Source organism: Corythoichthys intestinalis, chromosome 7 (genome assembly GCF_030265065.1).
Source record: "Corythoichthys intestinalis isolate RoL2023-P3 chromosome 7, ASM3026506v1, whole genome shotgun sequence".
NCBI lineage: Eukaryota > Metazoa > Chordata > Actinopteri > Syngnathiformes > Syngnathidae > Corythoichthys > Corythoichthys intestinalis.
The window spans coordinates 14,524,966-14,550,860 of NC_080401.1; the positions used below are offsets into that span (position 1 = coordinate 14,524,966).

At 43.6% G+C, this 25,895-nt stretch overlaps 1 protein-coding gene and 1 long non-coding RNA gene across 3 annotated transcripts in view; one reads left to right on the top strand and one right to left on the bottom strand.

The window, feature by feature from the left end:
* fbn2b (fibrillin 2b) overlaps nucleotides 1-25,895 on the top strand; it is a 139,099-nt gene that overhangs the window by 43,555 nt on the left and 69,649 nt on the right. For both annotated transcript variants that reach the window (XM_057841188.1, XM_057841189.1), the window contains 3 exons: nucleotides 4,851-4,946; nucleotides 8,449-8,544; nucleotides 24,550-24,747. In XM_057841188.1, the coding sequence (XP_057697171.1) occupies nucleotides 4,851-4,946; nucleotides 8,449-8,544; nucleotides 24,550-24,747 (390 nt within the window). The remainder of the gene's footprint in view (nucleotides 1-4,850; nucleotides 4,947-8,448; nucleotides 8,545-24,549; nucleotides 24,748-25,895) is intronic.
* LOC130918931 (uncharacterized) lies at nucleotides 1,331-14,149 on the bottom strand. Its single transcript, XR_009063860.1, has 3 exons — nucleotides 13,904-14,149; nucleotides 1,680-1,776; nucleotides 1,331-1,608 (listed from the first exon to the last, which is right to left on the bottom strand). It is a non-coding gene; the product is annotated as an uncharacterized LOC130918931 (long non-coding RNA).

The window sequence follows — 25,895 nt, forward strand, 5'->3', positions numbered from 1 at the left end:
GGATGTTTTTGTCGCTTTTTTTTTTTTTTGCTTAAACATTTTGTCATACGAATGAAAAACATTCTTTAAAAAAAAAAAAAAAAAAGAGCGTTTATAAAATATGAATATGTTGACCGATGTATTGTGTTTCCACCGATTTGATTGGATCAATAATAGCTGCCATTGAAAGTGATACCGTGATACTTACTAATGACAAACTCATTTAAATTCACATCAAAGGGATGAAAAGGACCACATTATTGGACGTCTATCAGCAATAATGGCACTGAAAGAGTTAACCGATCGCTGTATCAATCCAGGTCAATGTATGTTTACACCCTTAAAAATTAGGTCCAGTTGTTTTGTGGCAAAATTTCATAATGCGATGTTTTTTCAGTATTTTGTTCAGTCCTTAATATTGACCCTTGAACAATTAAACAATTAAACAAAAGTCATTTTGATTTAAAATAATGATCTAAAACATTTACATTCAAGGAGGTATCTTTTAAGAAGTGACTCCTTAACAAAACCCATTTTGAATACAGTTTTATTTTCCTTTCAGTTAAAAGATAACCAAATTATTCAATTTTTTAATTAAAAAGATTGGTGGATGGCCAGTGATTAAAGTGCATCACAAACTCCCCAAAAAGATAGAGGAAAACATTCTTATATATTGATATAGAGGTATACAGTGATCCCTCGTTTTTCGCGGTTAATGGGGATCCCCGTTGCCTGCCTAGCGAAAATCGAATATCCGCGTAGATTAGATAGTTAATTACATAAAAATTAAATAAATAAATAAATAAAATAATATTTTTGGTTTTTTGGAGTGTTAAATGTATTTATTCAGATTTAACAGCATTAGAAAGAGATATATATATGACACCCCCCTTTTTTCTCAATAGTATAAAGTATAATTTAAAAAATAAAACAAACAAACAAAAATCCTCGTATGTATATGTATATTTTCATAAATGGTGTTTACCCGATAGCAAATATAAGTGGATCGGACATGGGCCAGATGTACTGCAAATTTTTGCCCAGCTTCGTAAAACGGAGCCGCCCCAGTGTCTTTTTGAACAATGGCCCAAACTCAGTAAGGAGTCATTTGCCGAATCAGCAACCAGTTTTGGGCCAGAACTAGTCCAAAGTAGCAGTCACGTCAATAATGTATGTAATGGATGTGGCACACATGTTACCCAATCTGGGCCAGATTTGTATTAAAACCGTTTTCAGTATTAAATTCCATTTAAAGTCCATTTAGTTTAATGTATCACACTGTGATTTGTTTATATTGCAAATTAAATTTGTCTATTAAAAGCAACAATGACAACACTTCTTTTTCGTGCCATTTATTAATGCTAACATATTAATGCAACATACAACAACGTAACAATATAACATTGTTTTTTTTTTTCCACATCATATTTTAATTGGAACGAGCAACTCAACATTAAAGATGACCTATTTTTAGACTGTAAACAACATACAGTATTCGTTAAGGTTCTGGGGTAATTCATTGACGATGAGAGGGAGCCTTAGATAGTGTCCAAAGAATCCAGTGGGCAGTTTGGTGATAGAACAGGTGAACAGGCAGGCAGGCGTTTTGCCAGGCAAGCAGTACAGGATCTAGGGGGAAAACGCAAAAATGAGCTCAGTATAAGGATTACAAGATTCTTTGTTAGCTGAAAGTCACGTACCTGTAGGTGACTTGATTTTGTGATGACGTGAGGCTAAGGACAGGTTTAAGTAAGGTGCTGACGATGATCAGCGGCACCTGATCCCAGGCTCACCCATCTGTGCAATCAAGGCGACAATTAAGGCAAAACTGTCTTTTGAGCACGTCCGGTGTGCAAGTTCCGCCCCGGAACAGTGCGTAACCTATCATTTAGACTGTTATAGTGCTAATCCGGGCCGCATCTGCCGTGATCCGGCACACAGCCGCCTGCTATTGGGGTAAGCACTGCAAATGTAATAAATATGATACAAATGAGATATACTGTATATAAAAGAGACTAACAATTTGTACATGTATACACGCATATATCTTAACATTTTTAAATAAAATACTGTATTTAATTTTTTTTTTAATTAAAAAAAAAAATCTGCACGCACTGAGTAGCAAGGGATCACTGTATAGAATTTGTGTTTATATTTTCCAATCCAGAGTTAATCACTTTTTTTTGTCTGAGGCGCAAAAACTAATATTCAGAATATTGATAGTTTCAGGGAAGAAGTTGGTTGAAAAAAGCTGAAAGAGAATTCCCAGTGACAGTGAAATTATCTAACACTATCTCCTTTTGGTCCCTGCTCTTTGTATTCTCCCTCTTTGTTGTTTTTTTTTTCTTTCTTTTTTTTAATGATACCAAGTCTTCCTCCCTCCCTGTGCAAATTCCTGAGTGACTGCAGCATACAGCAGGATCTACTTATTGCTGACTTCTGGTCTGTTTGATACGACGTTGCCTGAAGGCCTTTGTGTCTTGTCTGCTGAGCCAATGCAGCTAGAAAAAAAAACAGCATGGAATCTTATGCATGTCCAGTGTTCATTCAGGAAAGTTAGGTGCTTTTGGAGCAATAATAGAATAAAAGAAAATGAAATATGTTGCTTCTAAAAAAAAAAAGTACAAAGGGTTCTCAAAACTAGCAGATAGGAGGCTATTCAAATGTGGATTTCTTTCCATTTTTAGTATAATTTCACCTAAATTATTAACATGATGCTGGAGTTCAGAGGGTTCACTACACGTCATTTATAAATGTACGGAGATGATGGTTTGTGTTTGGGGTGTTCCCTCTACTGTAAATATTTGTTTTGTATTCTTGAGATTCTAGGAACATGCCTGCTTATTCCTGAAGGAATAAAGAAACTATTCCTATTCCCTAATAGTTGTTCTTTTCTTCCACATATATACTTATATACAAGCCCGTTGACGGCGGGGGGTTGAGGGCGAGGGCAACCGGGTATGTTGTCCCGGGCCTCAGGACCATAGGGGCCCCTGAATGACCCTTAATTTACTTTATTTTTCATTCACATATTTCATTTTAATTTTTTATTTTTTTTTAATTAAATCATTGTCTGACTAAATATTATCTTCTCCTTGATATATACGTTAAAAACTTGACCATATTAAATATTTCAAATAAATATTTTTTACTTTTGTTGCACAACAACAACAACCCCCCCACCCCCTCTGTCTTAGCAGAGAATGGTTTGACACCGCTCTGGCGCACTCAAGGCTACACTACGTACGTGCCCTGAAGCGGGAAAATATAATCTGTCATTGTTATAACTCTAAACATGGCGAGTTGTCATAAAAAAACTACCTACGCTCCACCGTATCACAGGGCAGGATTAAAAACCTAGCCATGCCCTCCATTGAGCGTGACCTTGCTCAAAACCTGGATTTGACTGATGTCATAAATGACTTTGCTGTCAAAAAAATCTAGGCGTATCACTGTTTGAGGGCTTGGTAACTCCAAGGATTTGGAGGGGGCAGGCACAGGAACTTAGTTATACTGTTTTGTTGCTTAGCAGGCAGGCATAGCACTCTCAGTTGTATTTCATTGTAGCCTACATGGGACAATAGATGGAAATTGTTTGTTTATATTGTGTCACATCACATTACGGTCTGATAAATTTAACTGTCCATCTCAAATTAAATATATGAAAATTTACACTGTCATTGCTTGCAAAGCGTTAAAAGTACTGCGTATGTTGTCGTGACAAGCCGGTGGCAGGGGTGGGGTGGGGAGGCCTTATAATGTTGCCTTGTCCCCGGGCCCCTCCAAGTCTGTTGACAGCCCTGGTTATTTATACCGTAGTTTTTGGACTATAAGCCTCTACTTTTTCCCCCTTATAGTCAAGTGCAGTTTATTTGTTGATTTATTTGGGTTAATGGGTTATACTTTATTTGACAGCGGTGGCATGACTGTCATTAGACCGTCAAAATTATAACATTCAAAAGTGAGATATTTTTCCGGATGACACTAAATGGCATCTGCCATAAGCATTCATAATTGTTCATGAGAGTGTCATGTCATAATTATAATGGTCTTATAACGCCGCTGTCAAATAAGATACGCGTTAATATAAGATACTCGTTAAAATCTTTTGGTGTAAATATCCCATAATGCAGTGAGGACAGCTACGGTTTATAGTCCGGTGCGGCTTATCTATGAACAAATGCCATTTTCATGTCAAATTTAGTGGGTGGTGGCTTATAGATAGGTGTGCCTTATAGTCTGAAAATTAAGGTAAATGGAACTTTGTCTGTGTTTGTGTTCATCTATCGCCATCAATGACAATCAATTACTTAAATACTGTTAAAAAAAAAAAAAGAAAAAGAAAATTCAACTATCAAGTGTTACTTGGAGCCGTAAACAGTGTATATTTAGTTAATTAAGTTTGTATTAATATTAACACATTTATTTAGAATTCTGAAAAAATATAAACCACGTGACTGGCTGGCAACCAGTTCAGGGTATACCCTGCCTCCTGCCCGTTGTTAGCTGGGTTAGGTTCCAACACCCCTGTGACCCTTGTGAAGATAAGCAGTTCAGAAGATGCATGAATATAAATTACTGTGCAATAATGATTAATTTTTTTTTAGAAAATGTATTGTAATAATACTAATATTGAAGTTTTTCTTTTAAAGAACAAAAATAGTCACTTCCACTATAACGGATTAAAGGTCGTCACTTCCACTATAACGGATTAAAGGTCTTAAGTGGCAGCCTTTGAATAGCTGTCCACTGTAGTGACCACTTTCCCTGAAAGAGTTTAAAGAAAATTGAGAAAAAAGATAAAAGAAATTGAATTCATCAGAAAATAAATGAGCAGTATTGTTAACTGTTTTTTATCCTTTCTTTTACAGTTCAGTCATGCAACGTCAGGTGCATGAACGGAGGCAGTTGTGCTGAGGACACCTGTAGCTGCCCTAAAGGCTTCACTGGCAACCACTGTGGACAACGTAAGTACAAACTTTATACATGGACACTCACTGGCCGTAACATTAGGTACAACTGTAGTCTTAATCTCATGAGATCCCTATCAGGGCTCCAGACTAACATTTTTTTTCTAGGAGCACAGTGGCCCTTAACTTGAAATTTTAGGTGCGCAAGAAGATTCAGGGGCGCACACTGTAAATCGACATGAAACGTTTTCCTCTAATTTTCACTGTTTAACTGATAAATACTTCACTACAAACCTATGAATCTATATTTTATTCTGTATCAGTTCTGACATCGACCAGTATACTGGTTAGAAATTAGGTTAACATGGGAATTTTGTTGTATTTCTGTCACTGTCACTTGGCACTACAACCAATCGGCAACTGATTTATTGATCGAAAAATCACCTTTGAGGTCACCGGCCAACACAGAAATTGACATCCACACACCACGCTTTGTCAACATGGAGGAGCTATCACTTTACCAGCGTGCGGCCAGCACATACTTTATGATACCTCTCAGCATGATTTCCGGGTCATAAATAATAAAAATAAAAATAAAAAAAATTAAAAAACAGCAGTATTAGAAGTTGTTGGCGCTCAGAAAAGACAGGAAATTTTAAAAAGCCCTACAAATTCATAGCTAATTAGAGACAAACGATGACGCGTAGGCAGAGGGCGGTGCGTGTCGCTTGCCACTGCAGTCACATCACGACCCGTGTGTTGGCTTTCAGCTCAACGGCGATGACTTTCGCATTTCGCCATCGCTCATCGCCTCCCGTGTTTCCAGCCCAGTGCTTCTCAATTATTTTCTTTTACACCCTCACAGGAAGATGTAATTGTCTTGCACCCCCCCACCTCTCTGCCGCCGATGTAAATAGTATAATTTGTCGATAAAATTCTTATTATTGTGTCCTTTTTAATATTAAAGAAAAAAAAAAGAGTAATATATATCAACTTAAAATAGAATATAACTTTATTAACATTGCTTTGTTTGTAACAGAAACTACTTAAAGCAAATAATTTTGCCTGAAGTTAAAAAAAAAAAAAAAGCCACATCCAAACTAAAAATACACTCAAGGTACATTTTCTGACCATTTGATACTGAAAATAAAATTTGATAAAATCCAAAAATAAAAATAAATTAGCAATATAAACTCATGAGGACAATATGCCAAACAGTTTGACCGAAAAAAAAAAAAAAAAAAAATATGAGAACAAAAACGACAGTGTCATTGGACAGAGGGATAGTTTTTATTTTTGCAGCAGGCAGCATCAGCTCCTTTGCAATGGTGTGGGGTTATTTTTGCCTGGCATGGCCTGACTGTTCTCCCTGTATTTTTCAAACAGTGTGAGAATAGTCTGGGACCCACCTATTTAACGGCCTCTCGAGCCAGTACGAAATCATCCGTCCAATCAGATTTGTTTATTTGAGTGACGTGTTCTTAACGAGCAACGTTACTGTTCAGCGTCGGATGTCGTGTCCACAACAACACAGATGGCGAACAGGAAAGCCAAGAATATGTTCCAATCCACGGTAAAATCAGTTTTAAAATTAACAAAAACACAGAGACACAAGTCATTGACAACAGGCTGTCTCGCACTAGCCATGTCAAATAAACTTCACCGTTCTCCGCTCGTGCCGCGTGAGAGTTGTCGCTTTACCAACGTCACGTCTGCCCGTCGCTGATTGGTCCACTCCACTGTCTGTTTGCTGTGGCTTGCTCTGCCCTGGAAATTTGAACCGCTAATTGGTCACCAGACTCTATAGCTGGAACAGCGGTGAGTCTGGTGTACTGTGCTTTACTAATGTAACACTGACAAAGCGGGACGATTGTTGGCACTATTCAGCAAGTTTTCGCTGGGAAAAAAAAAAACGAGGACTTATCAATATGATTGGGGTCTAATGCCTTTAAGTGACGTCTTAATTGAGTTGACTTCCTGCTGTCCGCATTGTTTGGAAACAGTAAACAGACTGGTCTTTCCTCGTTTCCCACTGTATTAAAAGTCAAACATTAAATATGCTTCGTCATATTTCCTCGTCTTAGCTCTACATATCTCTAGTGCTCTTTGCTGTGTGCTCGTTTAGTTCAATAATACTGCGCACACTCTGATAATGAGAGCGCCACTGCCACCCACTGACTGGATATGCAATTACACTTTATTCTAGTACGGCAAAAAAGTATGTTCCGTGTCACATGCGCCATCCCTGGCATCGCTCTGCCCCCCCCGGGGTTCGCGCCCCACTCTTTGAGAAGTACTTGTCTAGCCACTGAGTCCGACTTATTCTCATCCTTTTCGCCATTGTTCGCAATTGCTGTCAAGCTTTCCCGCTTCCCCAATTACCCAAATTTTCGGACTATAAGCCACAACTGACTATAAGCCACCACGCACCAAATTTGACACGAAAACAGCATTTGTTCATAGATAAGTCACACCGGACTATAAGCCACAGCTCTCCTCACTGTATTATGGGATATTTATACCAAAAGATATTAACCAGGAACACTTTATTTGACAGCGGCATCATAGGACTGTCATTAGACCAAGTGAACCACCATGAAGCCAATTGGTTCAAAGCTTCATGGTGGTTCATTGCTTCAAGAAGCTTCATTTGGCCATCACTGCTCACTTGGGGGTGACAGTCAACCTCTGCTGCCACCTGCTGTCAACACTGTTGTCATCCAGCATGCCTCCTAGCATGCATTGCAGCGCTGCATATGTTAACAACAATGAAAATTCATGTTCTATGATAATTATTTCTTCAGTTACTGTTCCAGTTGTTTCATTAATTACTAGTTATTCTATTTGGTAACACTTTATTTGACACTGGTGCCATAAGACTGCCATAATACTATTATAATTATGACATGACACTGCCATGAGCATTTATGAATGCTTATAACCGATGTCGTTTTGTGCCATCCGGCAAATTATCTCACTTTTGAATGGATGTTGAATATCCGAGCCGGACATAAATGGAGTTAGTGACATAATTTGTCAGATGATAATTACATCCGTCATAAGCATTCATTAGTGCCCATGATAGTTTGATGTCATAATTATGGTGGTCTAATGCCATTTTTATGACACCACTGTCAAAGTGTTATCTATTAACCCAAATAAATAAACAAATAAGTCTCACTGGACTATAAGCCGCAGGATTCAAAACGTAGCGAAAAAGTATCGGCTTATAGTCCGCAATTTATGGTATAACCTGCTCAAAACATTGCCCACCTACACCTTCTTTTTCTTCTGTTGTAGTTTCCCTTGGTAAACCAGCTTGTTCCATTACCGTCAACTTGTGGATTTAACCGTGATGGAGTATGTCAGAAAAAACAACAACAACAAAAAAACCCCGCAATGTTACTGCTCATGCATGTGTGAGAAGATGAAAAACCATTTGGTTGCAGTCTGGAGCCCTGCTTATTTTTTACAAAGAAGCATAATGAAACACGCTTGTCAGAACATTAGAAGATGAAAGATGTTGTTGAATTATAATTTTTTTGTGTATTTTTTTAAGCTGTGTGTGAGAATGGCTGCCAGAACGGCGGACGCTGCATCGGCCCCAACAGATGTGCCTGCGTGTACGGCTTCACCGGCCCTCAGTGCGAGAGAGGTGAGACCTCATTTTTATTTACATGTTGTTTCATAATAAAATGGCCCCTTGTCTTCCAAGTGCAACTTTTTTTGCTTTGTGCTGCAATCTTAAAATCTGATTGCGAATGAGATTCAGATATGTTGCCGCTCCAGTAAAATAAAAATGGAGCGCTGGAGTGACTGATGAATCGTCAGTCATCGAACGAAAAAACAACAAAACAAAAATAGAATACGCAAGGAGCTACAGCAGGCCAAAACCTTTGCCCAGAAGCTCACACGCAGACCAAAAAACGAAAGTTACGTATGTAACTACGGTTCTATGAATCCCGAATGACCGCCAGAGGCGGTGCTGAAAGCACTGAATGATCCCTTTGCGCATGCGCAGTGCGAGTATTAATACCAAAAAAGTCACCTGTGACCCCAGGTTGACCTCCTGCCGGGGTATAAGTTCCGGCGTCAACCTCGTACCAGCCCCTACAGAACCTTCTCGCGTGTGGCACGAGGATTCTGAGTGACGGAACGCTCTGGCGGTCATTCGGGATTCATAGAACCGTAGTTACATACGTAACTTTCGTTCTATTTCATCACTGCTAACCGCCAGAGGCGGTGCTGAAAGCACTGAATGACCAATACCAGCGGGGTCACGAAGAAACAGACACAAACCTCATAGGGAAGTCCCCTCCGATCCGAAGACCGCACCCAGCGGGTGGGGAGAGGTGACGTCCAAACAGTAGAACCTGAAGAAGGTGCCAGGCGCCGACCATGAGGCGGCGGCACAGATGTCCTCCAGAGGCACCCCTTTCAGGGCAGCCCAGGATGTGGCCACGCCCCTGGTAGAGTGACAGCGCACACCCGACGGCAGGGGGCGACAAGCCATCTGATAGGAGTAAGAAATAGTATCAACGACCCAATGAGAGAGGCGCTGCTTGGAGAGGGCAGAGCCCCGACCACGTGCCCCGTAGCAGACAAAAAGTTGGGACGACCTACGAAAACTTGCCGTGGAGTCCACATAAAGCCTCAGGGCCCTCACCGGGCACAACAGCTCCTGTCTGCCCCCACCCTCCCCAGGCGGGGGGCGGTAACGAGCAAGGCGTAAGGGACGATTGCAACGGGAGCCAGCCAACACCTTGGGCATAAACGCAACGTTAGGCCACAGTGTGACACCTGAACCCTCGGGGTGCCAAAACATGCACGACGGGCTAACCGAGAGTGCGTGCAGTTCGCCAACCCGCTTAGCAGAGGCAACGGCCAGCAGGAACGCCGCCTTGCGGGCGACCCACTGAGGCCCGGCCGCATCCATAGGCTCGAAGGGGGGGCGGCACAAGCTGTCAAGCACCAGCTGCAGATCCCAGACCGGGGCGCGAGGACACCTGCGGGGGTGGAGCCTCAGAGCCCTCTTGAGGAATGTAGCGACCAGGCCGTGGTTCCCCACAGATCCACCAGAGACCTTGGCGTGATGAGCAGAGATGGCAGCGACGTAGACCTTGAGGGTGGACGGAGAGCGACCAATATCAAGGAGGGACTGTAAGAAGTCCAGAACAGTGGGGACCGAACAACTCACCGGGTCATCCCCACGGTCCCCGCACCACTTCACGAACAACCTCCACCGGCCAGCGTACTGCAGCCGGGTGGAGGGCGCCCGGGCGTTCAAAAGTGTCCGCCTGACTGAACTCGAGCAGGCGTCAAACAGCGAGTCGGTCCCCTCAGCGGCCAGACGTGCAGGCGGAGACGGCGAGGATCGGGATGCCATAACTGGCCCCCCAACTGGGACAGTAGATCCCGCCTCTCGGGGAGGCACCAAGGCTCGCCGACACACAGGCTGCGCAGCAGGGGAAACCATAGGCGAGCCGGCCAGAAGGGGGCCACCAGCAGCAATGAGTGCCCCTCCAAAGACACCCTCCGAAGCGTCAGCCAGATCAGAGGGAGCGGCGGGAAGGCGTAGAGCAGGACCCTCGGCCAGGGGTGGGCCAGCGCGTCCTGACCGAGAGGGCTGGAGCGCTCCCCCAGGGAAAACCAGAGAGGGCAATGGGCCGACTCCCGGGAGGCGAAGAGGTCCACCTCGGCTTGGCCGAAAACTCCCCAAATCGCGCGCACCACCTCGGGATGGAGGCACCACTCCCCCGGCTGGAGGCGACGGCGGGACAAGGAGTCCGCCAGACGGTTCAACTGGCCGGGAAGATAGGCGGCCCGCAGACTCGCAAGACGAGGGGCCGCCCACACAAGAAGACGGCGGGAGGCCTCCAAGAGATGAGCAGACCTCGTGCCCCCCTGGTGGTTGATGTGGTACACGGCGGCAGCGTTGTCTGAACGCACCAGCACGTGCCTTCCCCGTAGGAAAGGGTAAAAGTGCCGGAGAGCCAGGTGAACCGCACGCAGCTCCAGGACGTTGATGTGGACAGCGTGGTCCCGCAGAGACCAGCTGCCCCGAGCAGCCCTGCGCTGCCAGACAGCACCCCATCCCAAGCGACTGGCGTCCGTAGTGACCACCTCGCGACGGACTGGGGCAACCCCCAATGGAACGCCCTCCAACAAGAAAGCCCCGTTCCTCCACGGCGCCAAGGCCACCGCGCACCGGCTGGAGACTCTCAGTAACCGTCGTCGGTGCCGCCTGGCGTCCAGGCGAAAGCCATTCAGCCAACGCTGCAGGGGGCGCAAGAAGAGAAGACCAAGGGGCACGACCGCGGTCAGGGACATCAGCACGCCCAAGAGACGCAGAAAGGTCAGATACGGACGTACCTGACCCACCGGAAAATGCGAGAGGAGGCGAAGAGCGGCCTCCACCCGACGGGACGACGGTCGAGCCAACATGGCCACCGAGTCCAGAGACACCCCGAGGAAGGTCGCCTGCTGAGAAGGAACCAGACACGACTTCCCCAAATTCACCCTGATGCCCAAGCGATCCACGTGGGCAAGAAGGACTGCCGTATCGCCATACGCCTGAGCGCGCGACGGCGCACACAGCAGCCAGTCGTCGAGGTAGGGCAGAATCTTCATGCCCACCGACTGGAGGGGAGCCAGACCAGCCCGCACAACACGGGTGAACACCCTCGGGGAAAGGGAGAGCCCGAAGGGGAGCACCCTGAACTGCCAGTGGCGACCCCTGTAGGCGAAGCGGAGAAACCGCCTGTGGCGAGGAGCGACCGGCACATGAAAGTAGGCGTCCTTCAGGTCCACGGAGGTGAACCACTCCCCCCGGGCGACCACCCGCAATACATCCGCGACGGTCAACATGCGGAACGGAAGTACCTTCAGGTAACGATTGAGGCCCCGCAAATCCAGAACCGGCCGAAAACCGCCGGTCTTCTTCGGAACCAGAAAATAAGTTGAGTAAAAACCCCGGGGGCAAGCCCGGGGATCCACAGGCTCGATGGCCCCCATGGCCAGGAGAGAAGACAGCTCCCGGCTCAGAGCCAGAGCCCTCGCCGGGTCCGAGACAGTAGTCACCCGGACCCGGCGGGACACGGGGGGCCGGCGTCGGAACTGGAGCACGTACCCATGGGTCAAGGTGGATATCACCCAGGGGTCCGAAACTCGAGCAGCCCAGTACCTGAGCTGCTGGTGGGAAAAAAATCCGACGGCCGGCCCAACGGCCTCAGTCCCTGCCCCTCCGGCCCCGACGGGCCCTGGGGGGCTGGCGGGCGGGATGCCCCGCCTGCGCCCGACGTGGAGGCAAGCGGGCGGGGTCACGAAAGGAATCGGCTGAATGCCGGGAGGCTGGCTGGGCACCATAGCCCCCATCAGGGGAAAGGTGCGCCGCACGGCGAGGACGAAAACCAGCAGAGGGAGCCCCCAGCCCACCTGCAGGAGCGGAGCCCCGACGCAGGCCCGACAGCTGTTGCCTGGTCGCACGGGCCGAAATAGTCCTCTCCAAGGCAGACACCGCCGCCGAGCCAAAAAGATGGCCGGGTTCAACCGGAACGTCACGGAGCGTCCTCCGGGCAGGCTCAGTCAGGGGGGACTGAGCAAGCCACACCTGACGACGAGCTTGCACAAGATAGGACATCGTCCGCCCGAGCTCCCGCGTCACCAGGGCGAACGCGTGCAACGCCGCGTCGCAGAAGCCCACGGCAGAGGTGTCAGCACCGCTCTCGGGCAAGGACGCCGAGAGGGCCAACAAGAGGTGAGCCATGGAATTACCGATGCGCCCAGCACGCGCACCGGCACCATAGGCCCGGAGAATGAGTTCATCCGTCAGCCGACCCTGTGGCTGAGGGCACCGCACAACCGGGCGGAGAGACTCCTCAGGGGACACGATGAGGGATGCAATGGCGGGCTCAACACCCGGCATGCGGTCCAGGCCCACAGCGGCCGGATCATGCATGGCCGCCAGAGCCCGACCATCGGCCGAAAGACGAGAGAGAGCCGCCGGATCCCTCCAGCCCGCATGGAGCTCCCTAACAAAGTCGGCCGAAGCAGGGACCGCAAAATTCGGGGCGGACCGCTGGTGCCGAAAAAATGCGCTCGCCGGCGCCGAAGCGGGCCGTTGAGGCAAGTCCAGCTGTAGACGCGCCAACGCGCCGCGCAGCACCGCCAGTATGGAAGCGTCAGGGGAGCCGGCTGACGAGCCCAGCGCAGAGGACGAGGAGCCGAGCTCCGAAGGCACAAACGCCGACTCACCCACGTCATCATGGAACATGGAAGCCGAAGCCGCCAGCGAGACGGCATCGGCCTCCAGGTCAAGGTCGGGCATGCCAGGCGAACGCGGATCAAAAGCAGCCGCTGAGTCACCCAATAGAGACCGCAACTCAGCCACCTCCCTGCGCAGCCGCTCGACATCAGAGGCGAGCAGCTCGTCAACTTTCGATCTCTTCGGACGGGGGCCGGACGGAGGAGCCAAAGGACCGCGACGGGGGAGGGGGACGAACAAACATCCGCAAACCCCCCGCGTGGGTCGTCAGATAGGCCACGGCAAGCCGCACACCGGTTCAGGGTGTCGGACGGCCCAAGGAGGGAACCGCAGGCCACACAGCAGTGAGAGCCCTCCATAGCGACGCGACCGTGAAAACAGCGAGCCAGGGAAGGTGGCGCGAACGGCACCTACACGGCAAGCGCAGGCAAGCCAGCAAAAATGCTAACCACAGGTAAGCTAGCGAAAAAGGCTACCCACGGGTAAGCTAGCGAAAAAGGCTAACCACGGGTAAGCTAGCGAAAAAGGCTAACCACAGGTAAGCTAGCGAAAAAGGCAAACCACAGGTAGGCCAGCGACCGATCGCCCACAAGCGGCGGAAAAGCGACGCCACACGGCGAATGCCCGCGCGCGGCCAAACAGGGCGGCACGGAAGCCGACGCGGCGGTCGAGCAACGCGCCGGCGGGGACAATCAAACGGGCGAACGGAGCCGGCGGCCGCGCAAACAGCGGGCCAGCCGTGATCACTCACCCAACACAGACGCCGCCGGCCGGGAGAGGGGTCGCGCACGAAGCCGTCACCGGCGCGGGTCGGCAGTAGTCCCAAGTCCGGAAAACGAAACAAGAAGAAAGCCCAAGACTTCCCGATTGCCAATAGAGTGACGCAGCCTTAGGAGGGCGAACCCGCAGCTCCGACTCAAAGTCTAACAAGGCTATACGCGACACAAGTAGCAACTGCCACGCGAGAAGAAAAAAGGGGCTGGTACGAGGTTGACGCCGGAACTTATACCCCGGCAGGAGGTCAACCTGGGGTCACAGGTGACTTTTTTGGTATTAATACTCGCACTGCGCATGCGCGAAGGGATCATTCAGTGCTTTCAGCACCGCCTCTGGCGGTTAGCAGGGATGAAATAGAACTGAATTCCGTTTCAAAGCCTGTGGTGCAAGTTCACAGCCGGCTTTTGTTGACCTCAAAACCACAAACCTCCTTCGGACTGCAATATGTGTATGGACATTCAGTTGTGTAATGCCACAAACCACAATCTTTCCTTTCCAAGTTCTTTTTGTTTTCCTTTTCAAATAAAAAAAAAAAAAAAAAAAAGAAGAACACTTTTTGTCTTTAAAAATGAAAGCAGACACAAACTTTGTAGAGCCATTTGTGTTTAATTCACATTGAACAGTGACATGCAAACTCGCTGCACACGAGACCAACAGTACAATACTGATACTAAGAAACTTGGATAAAAGTCTTTGTGGAATTTGGCTGCTCTCCTTGTGCTAGTGTTTTTTTCTGGTCACTAATTCCCACATTCCAAGAACATTTGCATGTTATGTTTATTGACAGCTTAAAATTGTTCATAGGTTTGTGATTGTATCAATTGTTTGTTAGGCGACTTGTCCAGTTCGTGTGTGATCCAAGTGAGGAAAGAGAAAAGAAAAAAAACATGGTTGATTCGATTTGTATCGAATACATACTAACTTCTCTTGATGTGACAGATGTGTTTGTGTTTGTTTTTGCACACACAGTGTGAAAATAACCTTTGTCTTGAGTCTTTTGCAGACAACCATTAGTGAGACAGACACCAAACACTCAGATGCTTAAATCTTTAAAAAAAAAAAAATAAGCTCAGCACTTTAATGTGGTCATGTGTAGCGCCCTTATCTGCCCAGATTTATTCTATCAATGATGACTTCAGAGCCAGTTTAACATTCAGGCTCCTTCTGAGGCAGATGACTTCATGCAGAGCAGACAGGCAGAGGATGTTTGTCTCCTGAGCTTTGAGTGGAAGCATGTGAGACACACAAGTGATGGTAGAGGGAGGGAATGGATGCAGTCTTTGGTGGATTAAAAGCAACAGAAGTTGAGAGAGATTTCAATCATAGTATTTAGAAAGGCTAAGCAGTGACCGTCAATGATTTGTGGGGTAGGTTTCATTGTGTCTCCATTTTAAGTTTGAGCAAAAGTCAAGCCTTTTCATCGTAGTACTTTTACATTTGTAAAACAGTGAATAGTTGTAGGATGTGGTTCCATTCCATTTAGCTTCAAGTGAAACACATTCCTACTAATGCCATTCTTGCCTTTGCAAGTTTCCCATTCTTCCATCTGCTTCAATTAAAAAATTAAACTCAGAATACTTTGGCAATAGAGATTGGAATGGGAAAAGCAACATGATGGATAAAGGAGGCTCAACCATAATGAAAGTGATAAATGGCTTCATAAGAATTGATGAAATGTACAACACATTAGAGCAATTTTAAAGATCTTTTTGGACCATACATTTTTCCAACATCGTGCTTAAGTTTGAGTCATAGTTGAGCAGCATACTACTACTTCTACAGTACATCAACAGTAAAGCTAACTCGTCATATTTGAGCAGCATATTACTACTGCTCCTACTACTTCTCAACAGTTAAACTAACTCCTGATTTAAAAAGTATCAAATTATCGCCCTTGGCGTAATAAAGTTTTGTAAGAACGCTGGGCGTTGAGAATAAATTTGTTTTTAATGCGCATGAATTTGTCAATGTTTCATTAAGAACACTACATAGAACACACTAACCTGTTTGTTTCAGAAAAAAATATTTCAGGCAACTAAACCACTTATGAACATATCGTTGAAACAAGACCAGTGCATATCCTTGAATATCTGTAAAAAAAAAAAAAAAAAAAAAAAAAAAAGTCATAAACGTTCCTTCATAGATGGATCTGCAACTCTCATGATTGATAAAATACCTCAAAACTTGAATTTGTGACCAATATTGAAGAAGAATCAGATTTCCTTGGCTACTACAGCTATATTTTAGTTTATCTCAATTGCTTTGGTAAGTTTCTCAGATCAGAATAGAAATTCTCAAAACTACCTGTTCAATCCATCTCACACAAGTAGCAAAACAACATGGATTACCTGGAAAAGCCCTTTTTTTGTGCAAAATATTTAGTGTATCGCTCAAAATTAAATTTCAATGTCAATGAACATGTCAATGCTGACACAACAACAACTCCTTGTTTCATTGTGTACAGACAAGACAGCCAAATTGTTTAGTCATGCTCTCAATTAAACAGTTAATCTGGTGGAAGGCTCTGATGCTAAAGATGGTGGTTTTAATGAAAATTGCGAATTAAACCTTTGTGCGTGGGAGCTTGATTGCAAAAGACTGGTCAAGATTCATTTTACACTTTTACTGTTTTTACAATTTCTTGACAGACCATGTCACTGCGATACAGAAAGCAAAAGACAGCACTGAGTATCACAAAGAAAAAAAACAAAAGCAAAATTTAAAATGTGAACATTAGACAATCGGCACAACTAAACTTTGAGTGCTACATGTCGGGATTTTTTCCCCATTCTTTCTACATATCATGGCATTCCTCTCTGTTGGGCCACAAATTTTCATCCACGTCACAATGGATGTCCTCTCTTGCTACACAGCGTGGAAAGAATCTTCTTGAATGCCTTATCCAGCCTGTGCAGGCATCTGCTGTGATGTCATTACATGCTGCATTCATGGCATCCAGAAGAGTCATCTGAGTGTGAGGCTGGCGATCATACACTTGCCATCTCCATGTGGAGAAAAATTCTTCTATGGGATTGAGGAATGGGGAGTATGGTGGGAGGAAATCCTTACCATTCGGTTGTGGGTTGCAAACCATTCCCTGATTATGTTGGAGTGGTGCAAACCCACATTGTCCCAAACTATCACAAATTTTGGCAGGTTAAAATAAGTAACATAAAAAAAGGAACGAAAATGCTTAGAAATAAGCACCTAACCCTAAATAAACCCTAACCCTCTGACAACATGTTCATGCATTTTGCATGTAAAGACTTATGCAATGACGTAATGACTATATGTTGTCGGTGGTAAGACTATTCAATAGAGACCCATGTTTATCCATTTTGACCATCATGACAGATGTAACTGATCATGTAGAAATCAACAGAGAATTGTACAAAATAAAGGATGCACAAAAAGAACTACAACTTGCTCAAAGAAATGAGAAACTGCGTTTTTGATGGGCACTAGTGATACGATGTTGCGAGGATTGAACAAGTAGTTTTGAGAATTTCAATCCTGATCTGAGAAACGTATCAAAGCAATTGAGAAAAACTAACAATACAAAGCCAGGAGACTGATGGGAAATAAGCAAAGAGTTTGGATTTTTCAGAGGCCCAACTTACTAACTGCATTGAGCGACAGTAATTCTACGCCCATTCGAAAAATGTTGATAGGTCATCTTCTTCTGGCCTTCATGGAGGTACAAAAAAGAGCTCGCGTGATGATTTAACACACCTCATTCATCTTTTCTTCATTCCTTTTCCATCCACTTTTCATGCATGCATATGTATAAAAGCTTCCACACACGCATACGTTTGTTTTCCCGGGATGGCTCCCTTCGCCATTTGCCCTTAACTTTGTTTGTCATGTCTTGTTTGTTGTGTTTCCTCCAACTTGTGTTATCACTTCATCTCTACCCTCTGTGTTTTTGGCATCTTGTTTTTTTTTTTCCATAGAACAGAGGGGTCTTGTTTTCTTGGAAAATACAACATTTAAGAGGTTGAGTTTGTCACAAGGAATCTTAAAGACATCTGGCAAAAAATAACGTTGCCCCTTCCCCCTCCATTCCCCAACAAGTCCAAAGGACTTGCTTTGTACTGTGATTGTGGACATCTACTGATTAAGAAAAGGGAGAAGGAGGGTTGGACGTATGGATGCAGGTGTCGAGCTGTGTCCACAGAGCTGAGTGGACGCAAACACCCTCCATATTGGACGGCAATGGATTTCTAAAATTGTGTTTAACTTGTTTTTTAGTTACATTAATAACTACATTACTGTATTCCTCTATATTGGTACTCTTATTATGATTTGATAACAACAATATAAAGTTGTATGAAAAAGTATCTGAACCTTTTGGAATTTCATACATTTCTGCATAAAATCACCATCAAATTTGATTTGAGATTTGTCAAAATCACCCAAATTAAAAAAAAAAAAAAAAGTGTCTGCTTTGACTACAACCACCCACACATTTATAGGATTTTATATTTTAATGAGGATAGCTTACAAACAATTACAGAAGGGGGAAACACAAGTAAGTGAACCCTCTGCCTAAGGAGACTTAAACAGCAATTGAAACCAATTTTTACCAAAGAATTTAAGTCAGGTGTGTGCCCAATCACTGATGAGTGGTTTAAAGCTGCCCTGCCCACTATAAAACACACACCGGGGAAGAATTGTTTGATGTGCATCATTGCTTGGTCAAAAGAGCTATCTGATGAACTGAGATCAAGGATTGCTGATTTGTATAAAGCTGGGAAAGGATACAAAACCATCTTTAAAAATCTGGATGTTAATCAATCGACAGTCAGAGAAGTTGTCTATAAACGGAGAGAGTTTGGCACTGTTGCTTCTCTCCTAAGGAGTGGCCATCCACCAAAGATGATGCCAAGAGTTTAGCGCAGAATACTCAAAAGGTAAAAAAAGAACCCTAGAATGTCTGCTAAAGACTTACAGAAATCACAGGCACAATCCAATATCTCTGTGCACCTATCAACTATAAGTAAAACGATGGCCAAGAATGGTGTTCATGGAAGGACTCCACGGAGGAAGCCACTGCTGTCTAAAAAAACATTGTTGCCCGTTTAATGTTCGCAGAAAGGCACTTCGACACTCCTCAGAGGTTTTGGCAAAATATTTTGTGGACTGATGAAACCAAAGTTAAATATTTTGGGAGTAATACACAACGCCATGTGTGGAGGAAAAATGGAAAAGCTCACCAACATCAACACCTTATCCCCACCGTGAAGCATGGTTGTGGGAGCATCATGATTTGGGGCTGTTTTGCTGCCTCAGGGCCTGGACAACTTGCAAAAACTAATGGAAGAATGAATTCAAAAGTTTATCAGGATGTTTTTCAGGAAAACCTGAGGCTGTCTGTCAGACAGTTGAAGCTAAAAGATGATCAATGCTGCAACATGACAATGATCCAAAAGTAAATCAACTTTAGAATGGTTTCAGAAGAAAAAAATACACGTTCTGGAGTGGCCAAGTCAAAGTCCAGACTTGAACCCCATTGAAATGCTGTGGCATGACCTAAATACAGCGATTCATGGCAGACATCCGAGGAATCTGACTGAACTACAGCAGTTTTGTAGAGAAGAATGGCTCAAGATTAATCCTGATCGATGTGCCAGACTGATCTGCAGCTACAGGAAGCATCTTGTTGAAGTTATCGCTGCCAAAGGGGGGGCGGCACAAAATATTAAATGTGATGGTTCACTCACTTATTTTTCTCCCGTCATTGTTTGCATAGTATCCTCATTAAAATATGAAAACCTATAAATGTGTGGGTGGTTTTAGTTAAAGCAGACACTGTTTTTTCATATGTGTGCTTTTGACAAAGATAAGATCACATTTGATGATGATTTTATGCAGAAATGTGAGAAACTCCAAAAGGTTCAGACACTTTTTCTTACCACTGTATAAAACAATTATGATGAAATCTAAGGTTCCTGGTTTTCATTGTGGCATTATATTTGTAAAAGTGATGCAGAAATGTCTAGGTCAACGCTAAACACCAAACATGGAGTTTTCTCTGTGTGAGACATGTTGATGGAGCCTGCCTGTACTCTGTACTGTAGCCATGATTGTGTTCCTTTGCTTGGTGCCATTGTGAGGGCACGTTTCCCCCTCCAAAAATAACTGTCAAAGCAGAGATGGATATTTTTTTCAGCACAATGGCTTATCTACAGACACAGTGACGTTTGTTTCAAAGTGCTGTATACAATGTGAACGATAAATAGATGAAAGGACTGATAAATGTTTAAGTTGATCCATGTTTACTGTTTGAGTTCAGTGCACTGCTGACAGCGTCTCTCATCTCAACCTCACTTTAGCACACACCATTACACTGCATGTAAGGAATAGAGACGCTTCATGCCTGTTTGAAAGGGCTGTGGGCCCAGAACCAGCGTTACGGTTGGAAGAAACACACAATGAAGCACACAGATGCAAATAAACAAATGTGCACTTTAGAGTTATTTATCTATATCAGTGGGGAAAAGAAACATGATCATGCAATCAGACTACAGGACTTGTCAGCGAACACACAAATGCACAAAACATTACATTTGAGTTAAAGCCAAATTACCAGCTGTACAAAGTCTAGAAATCATCCGGTTCAAAATCACATGCATGCACTGATGGATAGAGACACGCACACACACAGCATTTTATTCATTAGACTTATTGACTTTCACAGTACAGTCTGTCTGTGTGAATTATAATTTCTTCATTACCATGCAATCAACTCATATTTAAGTTCCTTATCGTTCCAATCTGCCTTGTTGCTGGAGCTTTGGAGATGTCTCTGATAGTATTAATGAGTTTGAAATGGATTTTTTTTCTCCCTTCTTTTTTCTCACAGCTTGTCTTTTCCTTCAACAGCTTGGGTCAGTGCCCTAGCTGCTCTTTACGATCCCACGACTGGACAGCAGTGATGGGAAAGTGCTGAAGCCTTTAGTTCAACCCAACATTATCTCACTCCAACCTTGACCCAATTTTTCTTGCTTTGCTTCAACTGTCATCAGAGCATGAGAGTAACAGGCATCTATGAGCGTTCATGTTTTCTGGATTCATATTGTATGTGAATGGAAATTTTGGCCTACAACTGTCTGGTGAATGTGGTCTAAGGTATCAAGGTCAAAGTCTATTTGTACATTGGCTGCCTGAAGCTAATTTTGGCTGGTTTGGACCTGGCTTCATGATACTAAGTTTAAAAAAATAGATACAGTAGATGAGAAATGGATGTTACAAACCGTCGAGAGAAAGTCTGGAGAGCATTTTGGACAAACAAATGGCAAACAAGACAAAATTGCTTCCCCATGTTGGATTGTTGTCATGTCTCTCAATGCCTGAGCTCATCCTCCATTGTACCTTCTTTACATTTTACATACAGTACATCCAATCCAGATGGGTCTTAAATGCACATAATAAAATAATCCCATACCAGCCACAACATTGTTTCCACAGAAAGGTAAATTAATGTATCACATCCACGCCACTTTTCTGATCAAATTTTAGAGAATGATTACTTTTCCCATCTTTGCAACGTCGTTACCGTTACTGAGGTTGTGAAAGGGCACGTTACTACAATTTGGTTAAATAAAGCACGAGTTGTCTGATTTTGTAACAGCTGCCTGGGAAAGAGTAGAGCGGGAGGGAGGAGGAGGGAAGGGGGTAGTGACGCTGTTGGAAACGCAATAATAATTGGCTAAGTGGCTCAGAGCGTTAGCATAGCATTCATGCAACTTTTTTTTTTAGATACATTACATGGCGTCCAGGTGGGTACAATTAATTAAAAATAATGTGCTGTTTTCCTGCTGAGTTTGCATTATCATCACTAACTATAATACAGTATAATAATTAAAGAAAAAAAAATATTATCACCAAAAAAAGTCACCTGCCCTAAACTTTTCTTGAATGACCTATCCATGAACCTTATTTAATGTTTTTTAAACAAAACAACTTGAGCAAAGACAGGAGATGCAGGAGATTCAGAGGCTCACTTGCATATTGAAAAATATATCTATATATATCAGGGGTGTGACAATACAGACAAGTAACGGTTCAGTATGTACCTCGGTACGGAGGTGACGGATCGGTGCGGGTTCAGTACAACAGGAAAAACAAGACTTTTTTTCTCACAGCATTTGAAAGTCAAAGTTTGTATACTGTTACTCTTTTATATAGGGGAAATTTAAAAAAATATTGGGAATGATGAAATCAGTTCAATTCAATCAGTTAATATACAGTATACTAAACTAGAGCTGAAACGAATACTCGAGCAACTCGAGTATCTCGAGTTTAAAAACTGGTGTGCAAAGTGTCAGTCAGTTACAACACACTCTAATTTTTAAGAAATACTCCTCTGTGTCAATTTGGAATTTCCTTTTATTAAGATAGACGAAGGAACCCAGAGGCATAAGAAAAACAGCTACTTAGAATATAATATTAACATTCAACCAAATAAACGAACGGAGAACAATTACTACAACACGAATAAAATATACTCAACTGTATCTCTGTGTACACGTATAACCCAATATACAAGAGAAGACACATGATCTACAGTAATAGTGGATAAACTTATAGATCCGGTTCTTCCTTTGGATGAATGGCGAAGTGTATAAAACACATGGATGCGTCGGATGGCTTTTTCAATGGAGACTTTTTATTAACAAAACCGAACCAGCGTGGGACACTGCCACTCAACATGGCGCTCCCGCGCAACTTTATGTTTTTATGTTTATGCTGTTGTATTGTGTTACCGGGATCCCCAAGGGGCTGGTATCCTTTTTCAATATGACTGGCATTACAAAAATATAGCGAAGAAGAAGAAATTGGGCGGAGCAAGAAAGAGATAGAGGCAGTTAAAACTACTCCTTCTCCCCCTACTAGTAGGAGCCACGTCAACGCAAGCAGGCGCTGCCCTCCAGCGGCCGGAGGGATTCTCTTCAACTTGGTCCCATGAAAAATCATGAAAACCGGACATTTTCATGAATTTATAAAACCTAGCCAGATGATAAGGGCCGGACGTGAAAAATGGACATGTCCGGGCAAAAGAGGACATTTGGTCACCCTATCTTTCTATTATTGTTTGCATGAAATGCTCTCTTGTTTTCTCCCTGTTGAACTCATTTGCAAAACAAAAACATAAACCTCTGTTGACCTTTCAAAAGACAGCTATCTTAACAACCTTAACAAAGAAAACCACACCATACTGCTAAAACAAGTACTTAACTGAAACACTGTCAAAAGTCCAAAAGCATACTGTGTTATACTGAAGCGACCCATCCTGGAATTAGGTTTTCAGCCTTGTTACTGGGGGGGGTCAAGGTTGTACAGAAAATACTAGAACAGGCTTCAGCTTCCACACGACCTTGCTTAAGAATGAAAGAATACGTATGGATGAGCGGCTTTCATGAATACCAGTGAATCATTTCTTGAATGAAATCCTACCAAAGCCTCATGAGAATGGGGTTAGTGGAGTATGAAGACCTTGGGAAGATCAAATACTCCACTCAGTAAATTCCTGTCTGTGTCTAAGGCAAGACAGGTGGATGAGAAATAGAGAATTTTGCATTAGCCATGTTCACTTTGACCTACTTTTCCCTCATTTTTTCCCTCCCCCCTCTGTTCCTTCTATATGTTCCTCACATATGCGATCACTTTTCATGTAGCACCAGGAGCTGCTAAGCGCAATCAGACTGTTAACTCCATTGGACGCCACACTAATTTATTGTATCTCTTCATCTCATTCTGTGGGTCAAACTGGAGCAGACTATTCTCTTTTCACATTTCACTACCCAAACTGCTGACCATGCAGTCTAATTTTGATGGCCACTGTGTAAATCTAGCTGTTTATTAATTCAATGAGTACAATTTCTCTCCATATGATTGAAAGGAGGAACATTTGTATTGCTTTAACATGGTTTTACCACAGGATCCTTTTGTCGTTACTTATATAATTTATATTGTGATGCTACGTATCATCTCCCCGTAGAACAGATATGCACATCTGTCAGTTATTCGTCTAATAGAGAGCGTGCTTTGCATCCTCATGCGTGTTGTCATGAATTACATGTGCTCGTCTGCACTTTAAATGAAAATTCGTTGTTCTATTGTGGAATTCAAGTTATTAGTAGCTGGTCGTCATGAGGTCATTGTGACATGCTGCTGTTTACTGACTATTGTGTCATACTGTTTCAAATTCTGTTCAATTCCACCTTGAAAAGAAGTTTATATATCAATTGAAGAGATTTAATCAATAGCAGTGACTAATTTGTTTTTTTACAAGACTGGTTAAGCTGCCACCAGCACCATTATTGTTCTTGTTAGGCCTTGGTGAAAGCTGCTACTTGTAAATGCTTCTTTTTGTGGTTCAGACCTTGATCCAAAGCAATTCAAAACAACGAAAGTAAGGATTAGCTTCAAGGTCAGTGAGTCATGCTGTTGAAACCATGCTGTGATGTTCTGCCAAAGATTAGTGACTCAAACAAGGTGTCTCCTAAATTAATCCCCCTACGCAGCACCAGATGTGGTCAATGAAATGACTCAGTGTTATCATAATTCAATCAATTGTCAGCGATTAACCAATCGTTTCTTTTCTCGCCATACCAGACTACAGGACTGGACCGTGTTTCACGCAGGTGAACAACCAGATGTGTCAGGGCCAGCTCAGTGGAATTGTGTGCACCAAGACACTATGCTGCGCTACCATTGGCCGAGCGTGGGGACACCCTTGTGAGCAATGCCCCGCCCAGCCGCACCCGTGCAGAAGAGGCTTTATCCCCAACATCCGCACTGGAGCCTGCCAAGGTCAGATTCTTCCTTTTGCTGATGTTCCTCACCGCCGCAAACATTAGTCATTGTGTCGTCACCTCGACTAAACACCTTGAAATATCTCCAGGCCATTGTCAACAATTGTAGGCTAATTTGCCTGGATGCTAATTTCCTGGGAAAATGTACGTTTACACATGTGACAGTTATTATTTGTAACCACAGCACTTTTAAAATCACTTCATCATCAGTTTCATCACTTGGGATAGGAAAACTGGCGTAAGTCAGCATCTCCCAGTACAAGTCAGCTAGTAGTAAAGTAAATAAAATGTGTCCAAGAAATGGAGGTTCACTTTAAAGACCATTTAAAGTGAATTAAGAGATTTGTTTCTAAATACACTTTATGAGTTTGAATAGACAGTAATTGCTTAAAACAGTTCCAATGAATTGTTTAAATATAGCATTTCATTATTTCACCATTTCAGTTGTCATAAAGTCGAAATGACACAGTTGGGCTTTCTGTCATAAGTCCACCATCCTTAATATCGTTGGGATGTAATGCGTTGCAGTTACTCCGTTACATATACTCAAGTACCGGTAACTTTTTGAGAAAAATGTACTTAAAGGAGTAGTTTTACTTTGCCATATTTTATTTTATTTTTTTTACTTTTACTTGAGTAGATATGTGAAGAATAAACGCGACTCCTACTCCACTACTTTGTGCTACACTAGTCTTTATATTTTTCCTAGGGCTGTCAAAATTATCGCGTGAATGGGTGGTAATTAATTTTTTAAATTAATCACATTAAAATATTTGACGCATGTAACGCACATGCCCCGCTCAAACAGATTAAAATGACAGCACAGTGTAATGTCCACTTGTTACTCGTGTTTTCTCTGCTGGCGCTTGGGTGCGACTGATTTCATGGGTTTCAGCACCAATTATTGACATCAACAATGACGAGCTACTAGTTTATATTTTGATTGAAAATTTTACAAGTTTTATTAAAACGAAAACATTAAGAGGGGTTTTAATATAAAATTTCTATAACTTGTACTAACATTTATCTTTTAAGAACTACAAGTCTTTCTATCCATGGATCCCTTTAACAGAATGTTAATAATGTTAATGCCTTCTTGTTGATTTATTGTTAAAATAAACAAATACAGTACTTATGCACCGTATG